The 12613-nt window shown below is 57.2% G+C and overlaps 1 protein-coding gene across 5 annotated transcripts in view; it reads right to left on the bottom strand.

The window, feature by feature from the left end:
• The window catches only part of Baiap2 (BAR/IMD domain containing adaptor protein 2), a 70524-nt gene that overhangs the window by 1341 nt on the left and 56570 nt on the right, over positions 1–12613 (bottom strand). The window contains exons 7-14 of one of the 5 annotated variants that reach the window (XM_051159186.1): positions 11159–11311; positions 8967–9191; positions 8617–8818; positions 8058–8259; positions 7027–7095; positions 6371–6533; positions 4740–4774; positions 2318–2365 (exon numbers count right to left, since the gene is read on the bottom strand). In XM_051159186.1, coding sequence (XP_051015143.1) covers positions 2338–2365; positions 4740–4774; positions 6371–6533; positions 7027–7095; positions 8058–8259; positions 8617–8818; positions 8967–9191; positions 11159–11311 — 1077 coding nt within the window. In that variant the 3' untranslated portion in view covers positions 2318–2337. Of the gene's footprint in view, positions 1–2317; positions 2366–2640; positions 4303–4739; positions 4775–6370; positions 6534–7026; positions 7096–8057; positions 8260–8616; positions 8819–8966; positions 9192–11158; positions 11312–12613 lie in introns of those variants that run through there. The other 4 variants (XM_051159188.1, XM_051159185.1, XM_051159184.1 and 1 more) reach the window with 4 other exon arrangements.

The following is a 12613-nucleotide window of genomic DNA, read 5'->3' as shown; positions in this document are numbered from 1 at the left end:
CATTCAGGCTTCCCAGGAAGACTCACACAGGTAGAGTCTCACCCTACATTTTGCTGAAGATGACATTTCCTAACAATCTGAAACACTTGGACTGCCAGGTTTTAAAAGGCGAAGCAGGAGGAGGCATGGGGTCCTGCCGGCTGTCTCCTCACACGTGGTGTCTGTTCCCCCACACCCCGCTGCTCACCTCTGCTGGAAGCCACTGTCCACTCTGCCTGCAGCTAGAGCTCTACTCATGCCTGCCTGCTCCTGTGCTCTGTTCTGTGCAGATGGCTGCAGGGGAGCTGCCTGTGCAGTGAGACACACACCCTGCCATGGCCAGGCTGCCCTTGGCCCACTCCAGAGTCCACAGAAGGGCTCCCAGCCCTGGGGAGACTTGGAGTGGGCAGAGGGGATGGAACAGAGCAGAGCAACAAGCAGGCCGCCCGAGTCCCAGGGCAGAATGGCTGAACATGCCTTGCTCCTGCCCTGTGTAGCTCAGACCTTAACTCGCTGGCTCTGTCTTCAGCTAGGACCAGCATGCAGGTTGAGAGGCAGAGTGCCCTACCCAGGAGCTCTCAGATGTGCCCTTCTCTCCTCCCCACAAAGCCATGGGGCATGTGGAGCACAGAGAAGCATCCACAGACGCTAAAGCCACTGCAAAGTCCTGCTCTGTACATGTCCAGTTACCAGTCTCTGGGGACTTCTAAAGACACTCAAGCAGACGAGTGACATCAACCTGCAGGGGACATGGCCAGCACATTGTGTGCCCAGCAAAGACTGTCACCGAGGGTGGGAAGACTCAACAACCAAACCTGTATCAACCAAGGAGAGGAGGACCAGGCACCCAGGCCGTGGCATCAAGGGATGACAAATGGCCTTTATGAAGGACGGATGTGGCTGAGGCAGCATGGTGGGACAGCGGCTGGGTAGCAGAGCCTGCGTCAGTCCCTCTCCAGACCTTCAGCCACCTAAGAACCACGCTGGGGATGGGAAACCTCGAGAGGCCCAACTCCCCGCAGCCACACAGCCTGCCTTCCTCATCCGCCATGGGATGAGGATGGACGCTAGCCATGGAGGACAAGTCCTTGTGGGGGCCTGTGCACACTCCCAGAACCTAGCCAAAGGTGGTGGCAACCATCCTGCAGTCCTAAGTTCAGGCTGAAGCTGCACGTGAGGGATACCCCTCAACAATCACGGGTAGCTTTGGGACACCCGCTTCACCTCCACTAGGTGAGCTGGAAGGCAAGGCAGACTGTGGCCATGCTTGGGGGCCATGCAGCGGCACTGGGCCGAGTTTGCAAGCCCATTCTGCCTTAGGTCCACCACACCTAAGCCCCAGCTCTAGCGCACACAAGGGACCTGGTCCTGGGAAGAGGCTGCACTGGCCTCGCTGAGCTTTTTCTCATGCCTCTGGAGGCTGAGGATGATATAGCTCTTAACTGGCTTAGTGGGACCCAGTGGGTGGTGGGTAGAGGGTCTGGCAGGCGTGGGCAGGAGGTGTAGGCCTCCCTCCAGGAGAATGTCTTGGGTGTGGAGACAGAGGCAGGAGAGTGTGGCCAGCCCAGAGTCAGCTAAGGTACCTCATCCTCTGCAAAGTTCAGCCAACAGTGACCATAGAGCTACGGAACTCAGGTTACAGATACCCAGGAAGACGGTGACAGCAGGGTGAGGCACTCTGGGTTTGGCTGCCCACGGCTGGACTACATCGCTGTGGCTCTCAGGGAGATAATGACCACTCCTGTTAAGGGTCACAGGTCATGACTTCTCGTGGTGTGGGAAGGGAACAGAAGCGCCTTCCTCCATGGCGGACATTGCACAGCAGGGCCCTCCTCCCTGCCCCGAGTGGTCCACCTCGGCTCACTTCTCCAGAACCAAGGGGAAAGCAGCCTGGCCAGCATCTTCTAGCCATGTGGGGAAGTGGAGGGAACAAGAAGAGGCAAGAGCTGATAGCAAGGTCTCCCTCACCCTAGGCCCAGGCTTGGTCAGCTGTGGCACTCAACAACTGGACTCAAGACCAATCCCTTGTGGCACCCTACACCCACCCAACAGGGGAGGAGAGAACAGATCTGAGCCAGCCCCATATTCAGCAGCGAAGGCAGCGACGGGGCAGAGTTGGAACCGCAAGCCTCCAGGCAGAAGGAAGGTAGGAGAAACCACAGCCCCAGGAGGGAACTGGTGAAAAGAAGGCCCAGCACCCCAGAGCAAGGCATCTCAGAGACCCCTGAGCCCCGCCAGGCAGCGGCCCCTCCTGTGGAGGCTGTCCTGACTCAGGCCAGAGGACCTGCCCACAGCCACTACCGATGCAGACAGATGGGAAAAGACCAGGGCAACTTACTAACGCTAGTCAGGGACAGCTCAAAATCTGGCCACTTCCACATCAGCACTGCAAGGAAACACAAGGCTTATTGGTACAGGACACTGGGGAGCAGAAGGCCAGACAGGAGTAGGTGCAGGCAGCCAGGAAGGGACCTGCGGTCACCTGCTGGGCAGAGAAGGGGACTAAAGGACATGCTCACAGGCAGCGCTCACTCTTGTTAGAGCCTGCACCGAGCCCTTCTAGGCCCTGCTTTCTCAGCCAGAGCGGTAGGCCACCCAAGGGTCACCATTACAGCGAGCCAGGCTCGCACTATCTGCAGGCCTAGGTTGTTCTTGGAAACGACCTGCAGAGAGACTGCAGATGGGCCGCAAGCTGGGGTGCACTGAGGCGTGGCCTGGCCCGTACAGCCCCAACACGTGCCAGGGAGCTGAAGGAGGCACCAAACCAACTCAGTGCAATAAATAAAACCTTTATTCCAACAATTAACTGCAGTACAGGGCACAGTTCAGATTTTTTTAAAAAAAAGGAAAGGGAAAAAGGAAAAAAATATTTTTAGCACTTTACATCTTCATACAAGTTTGCGGCTTTGTGTCTACATTCACCATTGCACATGGAATCCCCTGGATTTGAAATCTTTTAGCAAAATTAGAACACAGAAAGTTCTTTACACAGGTCCACGTCCTGGCTGTGTTTTCCTTAAATATAAAACAGGTCTGTCTGTGTCTGAGCTGCTGCTGTCAGACTGGACCAGCCACGCCCTAGTCCTCGGCAGGCTTGCGGAAGGCTTTTGCTAACCACATCAGAGGCACGTCTGCAGCTTCCCAAGGGCTCCCGCCAGCTGCACGGCTGAGCCCCCTGGGCCTTGGGCTCCACTGCCCAGAATTCAGTGTGTGAAGAGACAAAACCAGTAGCCACTGAGTCCAGTGTGCCTGTTTCTAAAGTCACCAAGACACACAAAAGATGAGAGTGCTTAGGAGCCAGGCCAGGGCCCGCCTCTCCCCACAGCCCTGCCAGGCTGGCAGCGCAGACCCAGCCCTCTGCAGCCCAGGGGCAACAGGAAGCTGTGACTCCCTCAAAGTCTGGCTAAAGTGTGTGTGTTTGTGTATGGACGGGTGGGGTTGGTCTTGAGGTCTTTGGAATGTTCGCACGTGGCCTGGGCAGCACCTGCTCTTGCCGCCAGCTCCCACCAGGGCACTGCATGAGGTAACGCCACCCTGTGTCGGGATGCCACACTCTGTCCTACATACATCTGCCTGGCAGTATCTGCCGAGGAGGAGAGAAGCTCGGTGCCTGGCTTGTGGGTGGGCAGGGCCTGGCTGGGGCTGCAGCCTCCATCACAGGAGTGGCCAGCTTCCTCAGGAGGCACCCAAGTGCCCATGTCCCTTTTCTTGGCGCAGCCCTTGGAAGGGGCCTGAGGCAGGTTAAGGTCCCTGGGCTTGGGCCCCCCCAGGACCCTAAGTCCCTTCATGTTCTAGAAGACGCCAGCACTCTGGGGGTCAGATGCAGAATAACAGTACGTACACCGGAGGCCATGCATATCTGTTTTTGTTTTCAGGAAAAAAATAGTTCTTTTTCCTATTTTTCTTTTTTTTTCTTTTTTTTTTTCTTTTTTAAAGATTTTTCTGTTTCTTCAAACTCTAGCCCTGGCTCATGGCCAGCCTTAGAAAAGGGATGTGGGCCATGAACACCACAGGGCTGGGACAGCAGGTGAGGACGCTGCTTTGCCACCCAGCCAGCAGGTCCCACCTAGCAGCTAATGCTCAAGGCTGGGGACACCTGTTGGGGGCGTGAGCACAGGGGCGCAGGGAGCAGCACCATGGACCCTGGGGGATTTCAGAGTCTGGGGTCACCAACCAAAAGGCAGGAGCGGGTGGGAAAGAGAACAACCCAAGAACAAACCAACGAGAGCTGAGGAGGGGAACCGGTGGAGACTGGGGGAGCTCTTCAGAGCGGCTGCCTGGGGTCAGCGTCCTCACACTGTGGACACCAGCGTGCCACTGCCACTGTGGAACAAAGCACAGCACAGCTGCCCAGATGCACGCCCGCCGCCCGCTGCCCGGCAGGCTCCCTGGCCTCTGGGAGGATGATGAACCCAGGACAAGACTGTGCCCCGGGTAGCAGCTCCAGCCCTTAGGAAGGGTCCTACCTGGTTCTGGGGGGAAGGCCTGAGGTGGGCTGACGACCTTCCCCAACCCTGCCCTGCCTGCTGGGATGGACAGAGCAGGCCGAGACACTAGAGCAGCAGGACGGAGGATGTGTTCGCTCTACTCAGAGAAGAGCGGAGTGGAAGCCCAGGAGGGGTGAGTGGGTCCAAGTCTCAGGGTGGCAGGGTTCCCAGAGTAAGAAAAGCCACTCTCTAGGTCCCAAGGGAGAGGTTGCCCTAACCAAGGCCATGGCAACCCACCCACCCAAAGGCCCAGTGAAGCCCAAAGCCTCTTACCTGCTCACAGATCGTGCCCCGTAGTCATCCAGACCCTGAGGACCAAACACAGAGCAATCAGAAACTGAGGTCCACACCCTTCCTGACAATATGTCCCCAGTACAGTTCTCATGCCTGCAACAGGTGTCCTCAGCCTTGAGTGGTAGCTGCTAGGTGGGACCTGCTGGCCGGATGCCCCTGCTAAGGTCCAGGATGGGGTCCCAAGGAGGCTGGCCCCTTCCCCACCTCTCTTTGGTCACCGTGGTTGGGGGTTCTCTCCAGAGACTATTGTTCCAAATGGTGACATGGATGTGGTGACCTCTCACACTGACAGGGACACCTCCCACCTGGCCAGAGGTAGACTGGACCGTGGGAGCTTTCTGTACCCACAGGACACACCACTTCATGGCTTCCCCCACAAAGAGTTTCTGTGGGGCCGGTGAAGGGAGGCCAGGGGTCCCGGCCCTTCCTGGAAGGCCAGGGACGTTGGCAGGTTGAGCTTGGAGGTGGCGGAAGGAGGGGGAATGGGAAGGATGCCCACACCCCGATGCCCGGGGTGGCTCAGAGCTGCGTATGCTGCTCAGGCGGAGACACCCTGGGCATGCACTGAGGCGAGCTGGAGAGAGCTGCCCATCTCCAACAGGGGGGCTCAGCCCATGGCATGAGCGGTGCTGGGATCCCACCCCTGGCTTTCCCAGCCTTGAGCCAATCGCTGCCCAGAGACTGGCCTATGCCCAAGGTCCGTACCTCCAGCCAGGTGAGACTAGGCAGCTGCCACCACCTCTGAGCACCAGTCCCAGAGCAGCCCTGGTCCAGAAGGCGGCAGACAAGACCACTTACAACCTAGACCTCCTCAGGCTGAGGCTCCCAGCAGGCTCCCTGGAGGCAGCGATTCCAAAGCCATCCCTCTAGGTCAGGAAGTGGTAAAGCCAAAGGAGGGTCTCACCTGCCTTCAACATCCTCGGGTCACGCAGCTGACAGGACCCCTCAGCTACTGGGACACCATGATGGTTCTCAGGCGGCCCAAGACTTGGAAATGGTAGGTAGGTTCTCTTTCTATGTCCAGGTGGAGACCCTGCCTCCCTGCTGTTCCTTCTGCCCCAAGGCTAGAGCAAACCAACATCATTCTCCCAAGTTACAGGAGCCACTGTCCAGCCCCACAGCTCTGTCCTACACTCAAAGCCTGACCTAGCTTGGATACTCTGACAGGAGTTTGCCAGGGACTCTTCCCAGGGCTTAAAGGCCTTAAGAGGCTACCTATGGCCTCAAGCTGACTAGAAAGCTCTGGGCGGCAGCAGGTCACAATACCAGCTGGATGTGACTAAGCACCCTGTAGCTCTCATGGAAGGAGTTTCTGAATCATGAATTCCTCTGGCCCTGCGTGGCAGTAGGTGTCCAGGGTGACCCCAGGCCAGCCATGCCCAAGCCCCGACATCACACCTAGCAGAGGGTAGTGAGTAGACTAAGTCTGGTAAGGTGTGTGGCTAAAACCGCAAGCCACAGAGCCTCGACCTCAGGCCTGTCAGCCAAGAGGCCCAGACAGCAGTTAGTGAGTACCAAGTGAGGCCCTTGGAGGATCCTCTAAGCGTTGCCAGCCAAGCCCATGTTCCTTCCATGTAGATCCAACCCAGGCCCAGGCCCCCAGGCCTCACCTGAGAGAAAGCGGGAACTGCCACACTGTAGGGTCTTTGCTTGAAAGTCCCAGCTGTCTGGGAGGGGAAGGCCCGGGAGGATGTGCCATAGTCAGGAGGAGGGATGGCCAGGTCATCCTTGTCCAGAAGGTTGCCTGTGCTGCTGCTTTTGCCCTGCTGCAGGCTGTGGGGACGAGAGACTCAGTGGTTACGCCAGCGTTCTCTGGAGGTACCCCTCCCCTTCCCCATTCCTTCCTCAGCTCCACTGGGCTGTCAGCAGCCAGTGACCTCACAGGCACTCCCCTGTAGCCACCTTGCCCCAGGAGAAAACTGCCAAATGTTTGCTGGTGAAGCCCTGTGACAGCAGCCACTCACCTTCCCGGGGACAGTTGGGAGTCTCCAAGGGTCAGGAGACCTTAGAGACTCAGGGTCCTGCCTACCCTGCTCTAGGAGGTTGGCAGTGGAGGTACAGCCGGACCACAATGGGCTGGCTAACAATGGCCCTGCATTGCACCTGCTGTTCTTCCCAGCATTCCCGGGGCTCTTGGGACCCATCTCCCTGAGTGTCAAGCATGCAGTAGGGCCTATTAGATAGATGGCTCTAGGGAGCAGAGAAAGAACCAGAAGTCCTGCTCACTTTTGTGGCCAGAGGCCCCTGCCCTAGTCAGTATGCTCACCTCATGTGCAACCTGTCACTTCCGTCGCTGTCCAGGACCCGAGTGTAGGAGAAGGGAAACCAGCCCCGCCTATAAGAAAGATTCCAGGTGAGAGTCCAGGGTCCATCCCATAGGCCCTCCAGATGCACGACGGGGTGGTATGTGCCCCTGTTTACCACCGTCGGATGCCAAGTCCCACCAGCTCCCCAGCCTGTCCTAACCCAAATGTGGAAGGGTAGTGCTTGCGTTCCAGCAGCCAGCTCCAAGGGCGAGGCAGCCCAGCCGCCCTGCCTGGTGGAGCCGTGGGTACCTCACCTGCCACACAGCGCACCACCCCGATGGTCATAGCTATCAGAAGAGCACTGGGACAGAGGCAAGTACAGCCTCCTACTCCTCAGAGACCCTTTTGTGGCTCCCTGCTCAGCACGTAGCTGCTGCTGGGCCACAGCAAAGCTCATTTTATGCCTCATCTTGGCCACAGCTGCTTAGACACTTGGGCTTAAGACACGCCCAAACACAAGTGCTGCTCTCCTGGGAGTGGAGGCTGCCTCCCGGTGGTGCCAGGGCCGGGCTGTGCACTCCGTATCCTGTAACAGGTGTTAAAGTAGGCAGAGCCGGGTGGCCCTGAGACTGTGTGACACTGCCAAAGGCTACTCAGGAGTTTGATGGTGGTGGTGGTGGTGTGTGTGTGTGTGTGTGTGCGTGTGTGCGTCTGCGTGTCTGTCTCAGGCTGGTCAAGTCTGCTCTTCCACATATTACCATAGGCCCCCATCTTGGAAATGGCCAGGTGTGGCATAGCACAGATGCAGTCAGAACACCATGTCCTAGGCCAAATAACAGCAAAGACTGACCAATCACAGCGACAGAAGTAGCAGTCAGTGGCCTGGCTGCTCAGTAGAGAAAAGCTGAGGCATGCGTGATCATCTGTCACGCTTGTTTCCAGCAGGAGACCCTACAATTTGATGTAGCATGTCCATCTGAGTGCCGCAGAGCCCTTATGCTTGCTCAAGTGGGCAGGCAGCCTCAAACTCTGCCTGCGGGCAGGTGCTTACATCTTGGTCTTCTCGCTCTCGCCGTAGTGCCAGCCGTCCCGGGCCTCGGGCACTAGCAGCGTGATGAGGTCGCCCTCCTTGAAGCTCAGCAGAGTGCTGTTGTCACCAGCTGCGTGGGAGAAAATGGCCTTGACCCGCATGCGGCCGTTCCTTTCTAGGCCAGCTGCCATGGAGCTTGACCGTGGTAGTGTCTTGTTCTCAGCTGCCGAGACAACAGGTGTGTGTGAGAGACGGCTGTGCACAGCAGACGGAGCCGGGATGTAGGCATTAGCAGCGGTCATGGACCAAACACAGGAGCTGCCCATGATCAGCGGAAGCCCCCTCCACCCTCCGGCCTGTTTGTCTGCGAGGACAGGATCCTTGTCTCATTCCATCGTGGCACACTCCCAATCAATACACACTACATGCTCACACATGCGTGTACCATCCACAGGTATTTGTAGACATGCACACAGGCATATGCACATATATACCATGCGGAAGCACGTGTTCATACATAGACCTACACACACTCCCACAGCCATGCGCACGCACACGCACAAGCCTTTGTTTCTCTTACTGGTGGCATAGCTGTTCTTCGGAGTCACGCTCTTGCGCACGGGAAGCGTGTTGGAGTAGGAGTCGCTCAGCTTGCTTTGAGACTGCGGGGGAGACAGGGATTTGGGCTGGGCAGCCTTGCGGTCAGCCCAGGGGTTGTAGTCCTCGGTGTCCGGGCCTGCGACGCCATTCATGACAGGAACATTCTCCTGAGCAGACATCCGCTGGAGGAAGAGGCAGGGGCAGGGCGTCGCTGGGAGCCGGCTTGGGAGTGGCCCTGCGCCCACCACAGGGGCCTGGGCTCAGCACACTGGGCTTGCCCTTCAGAGGATGCGCTCCCACCCCAAGAACCTCTGAAGGCCCAGGACTCACCCCCACAAATGGGGCCAGCTCAGGTGGAACTGGCAAGGGCTTGGCTCCGGGGATGGGGTCTGAGATGACCAGGTTGGACTTGGAGGCTGACAGGGCACTTGGCAGGATGGAGCCATTGCTGCTGGCTATCTGCTGCATCAGCTGGACGGCACGGTCTGGGATCTTGTTGGGGTCGGCACAGGCTTGCTGCCACAGAGGCAGCTTCTGAGCTAACAACTCCTTGCCCTGGAGTGGAAGACACAGAGCAAGAAGGGCGTCAGGAGCAGCACAGGTTCCCACAGCACAGTCCAGAGGCCGCCACTGAGCACCATCACCCTGCATCTACACGGCAGCAAGGGAAGAGCCAAGTGGCAGGCGAGAGGGGGCATGAAAGTGGAGAAGGACAGAGCTGCCAGTGATGCTCCAGCCAGGAGGCTGAGACGTGCAAAGGTGGCCCCTGTCTGGAGAGGGGCCAAGCGCTCAGCCTGCCTCTGGGGCACAGGAGGAGGGAGCACAGCAAGAGACTGAGCTGTACTTTAGGGTCTTGTGTCTATTTGAAGTTAGAAACCTAAAGGCCTGAGTGGGCAGTGCAGCTGTGCCTGGCAACCGGGCACAGGTGTCTTCAGTGGCCGCAAGCAGCCTATCTAGGGAGGTCAGAGATCTTCTTCCCAAACACGACACAAAGCTGGTACCCACAAGGGGGCCAGCTGTGCTGGCAGCTGCATCCAGTTAAACTTCAAGCAGCTCCTTCCACAGCAGGGGCTGAGGGGACAGACAGCATGTCTCCCAGGACACAGGTGAAGTTCTGACCTAGCTGTGTACCTGCTTCCAGCTGGAATAACCCAGGTGGCCCTGAGGACCAAAGCCGAGGTTCTTGGTCAAGCGTGTGTATGTGTGAGTACATATGTTAGTGTGAATCCTGCCAATCTGGAGACCACCTTCCCTCACAAGGCCATGACCAGGGGCTTCGTGGTTGGCTTGAACGCCTAGTTACATGTAAGCCCTTGAATGTTCCAGGGGACACAGTCTGACTCCACTTCAGCTCCTAGGATGCAGTGCATGACAGGGTGCACTCACCTATCCCTGAGGGTCACGTCCGCCCTGAGTGCCCAGGGCCTAGGCTGCGCACACAGGGCTCACGGCAGACCATTCTGAAGACACAGCTCCTCACAGGAAGTGAGTGTATGTGCGCATGCGTGCGTGCATGTGTGTCCTGTGATGGGAGAAGGAGCAGGGGGAGGTGTCTACTAGGGGCCCTCACTAGACTCAGTGGAAGGAGGTTGGTTTCTCAGTCATGGAGGACTCAGGGATGGCTGAGTCCATGAGCCCACCAAAAGCCTAGTAATGGGCTGGAGAGATGGTTGAGCAGTTAAGAGCACTGTCTGCTCTCTTCCAGAGGTCTTAAGTTCAATTCCCAGCACCCACATGGTGGCTCACAACCATCTGTAATGGACTGATTCCCTCTTCTGGTGTGCACGAAAACAGAACACTCGTATACACAAAATAAATAAATAAATCTTTAAAAAGAAAAAAAACAACAAACCTTGTGCTTGATGGCACCAGAGAAAGTGGGGGCCAAGGAGTGACTCTGAGGACACCCATGTGAAGCCATCTGAAGTGGCGGAGAGGAGAGACCCAGAGCCAGAGACTTGGGTGTGATGTGGGATGAGTGTGGCAGCTGTTGGACATTAGGCCAGGAAGGTCCAGATGTCTGGTGGCATGGCCCCAGCCTTAGAGGCTAGAAGTCGTCAGTGTCACAGCCTGCAGAGCCACTGGCCCAGAGGCCACCCAGGTGCTGCTAGACTTAATCAGGGTTGAGTGAGGGTGTCAAGCCAACACTTCCAGAGTGCAGGAGGGCTGAGTGTCACTTCCTCCCTAGCGTGCCACCAGTCTAGACCTTGGCTGGAGCAGAAAAGCCAAAGGTGGTTTTAGAAATCCCCAAACCCGCCCCACTCTGGACTCTCCTCAGCAGGCAGTCAGCTGCAGTCTCCTAAAACGTCTAGCAATTTCTAACGTAGGTATTCAAATTGCCATGCCTTTTGACCTGGCAACTCTTCCTCAGAACTGTGTTCCTCAGCCTGAGGCCTGTCTCAGTATCAGTACCCGCTCTGGGAGCTCAGAAACAGTCTGGATCTGTGAACAGCTAGTTTCCCTCCTGCAGATGAGGCGGGCTGCACTGAGCAGGAGAGCCTGCTGCACACGGCACTGCTCACCTTGGAGTGGTAAGCAGCGGAGTTCTTAGCCACAGCACACTGCTTTTCCACCAGGAAGCAGAACCTCCTACGCTCCTCAGTCAGTGCTGTCTTGTAGCCGTCAGACACGTAGCTCTCCAGCTCACCCTGCTTGTTGCTGATGGCGTCGATGTACTGTGGGCAGGAGGCAGAGGGGACAGACTGGTCAACAGAAGGCAGGCCCAACTTCCATGCAGGCCGCACTTGCAGCCTACCCACGCCCAGGGTCTGGTCTCCGGTGGACCTAGGTGGAAGGCTCTCTGGGCTTGTAAGCACGCACCGTGAATCCGTAAGCATGCACGCGGAGCCAAAAGCCAACGCTGGCTTCCCTTGATCACTCTACTGAAACAGGCTCTCCCATGGGACCTGCAGCTCATTGAACCCAGAGCTTGCCTTGAGGGTGCCCTGTCTCCACGTCCAAGAGCTGGGGCTAGGGGGTCAGAGGTATGGTCCTTATCCTTCGGTGACAGGTGCCATCTCCCCAACACTTCTGGGACAGGGTCTCCATGTAGCCAGGCTAGCTTTGAACTGTACAACTTAGTTATGCCTTTAGCTTGAGGTAATCCTCCTGTCTCTGCCTCTCATCCTGGGATTACAAGCATGCGCCACTAACTCCAGCTTTCCTTGGGCTTCTCCTGAGAAGGGCAAAGATAAGGCACCAGTGGCAAGTCAGTCCCTTCTGGCCTTCAGCTGCACACAGTGTAGAAATGTCGGAGCGGAGGGCCTTCTGCAATGCTCCCCCATGTCCTGGCGTCACAGACAACAGGGCAGCTTCTTAGAGCTGTGCCACCTAGTGTTTCTCAGCTTGAGCAGAGGCACAGAGTGGTCTCCAGAGAAAGTGACTAAGGACATTCAGAGTATCCTATGGAGTACTGTCTCTAGAGACAGATAGGTCACTGTCACTGGACTAGGGTGTGCCTGGGGGAGGGGCCTCACAGAAACTGGAAAATTACCTAGCTCACGCCTTTTCACCTGGGTGGCTTGGTGAGGCCCCCTTGGTCCTCACACATATGCTGGCTCCAGGGAGCTGTGTGGTCAAATGATTCTGTAGAGCTCCGAGGGCACTGCCCGCCCCACCCCCTCATCTAGAGTGCTGAGGTCACAAACAGCTGTCATGTCCCAACCATGCTTGCGCTTTCTGGGAGAAACATAACCTATCCGGAAAGGCTCTTGTCAAAAAGCGCCCAAGACCTGTGCAAACCTGCAGACCTGAATGTGCCAAGACAGGACTAGGAGGATTCAGAGAGTTCTGGGAAGTCAACGTCACAGAGACAAGAGGGGAGAAGGTGCTATCAGGTGAGGTGGCAGCTGGCAGTTAGTGGGGACGGCAAAGAGATTTTGGGGGTGGTTGGAGGTGCTGACACATCCTGCGAAGACAGGCATCCTGGACTGGAAGTGTAGCTCAGTGTAGGCACTTGCATATAGCACAAGAGATGC

This window comes from Acomys russatus, chromosome 16 (genome assembly GCF_903995435.1).
Source record: "Acomys russatus chromosome 16, mAcoRus1.1, whole genome shotgun sequence".
NCBI lineage: Eukaryota > Metazoa > Chordata > Mammalia > Rodentia > Muridae > Acomys > Acomys russatus.
The sequence above is the reverse complement of the archived record's forward strand: the minus strand, read 5'-3'. Positions and strand labels throughout refer to the sequence as shown.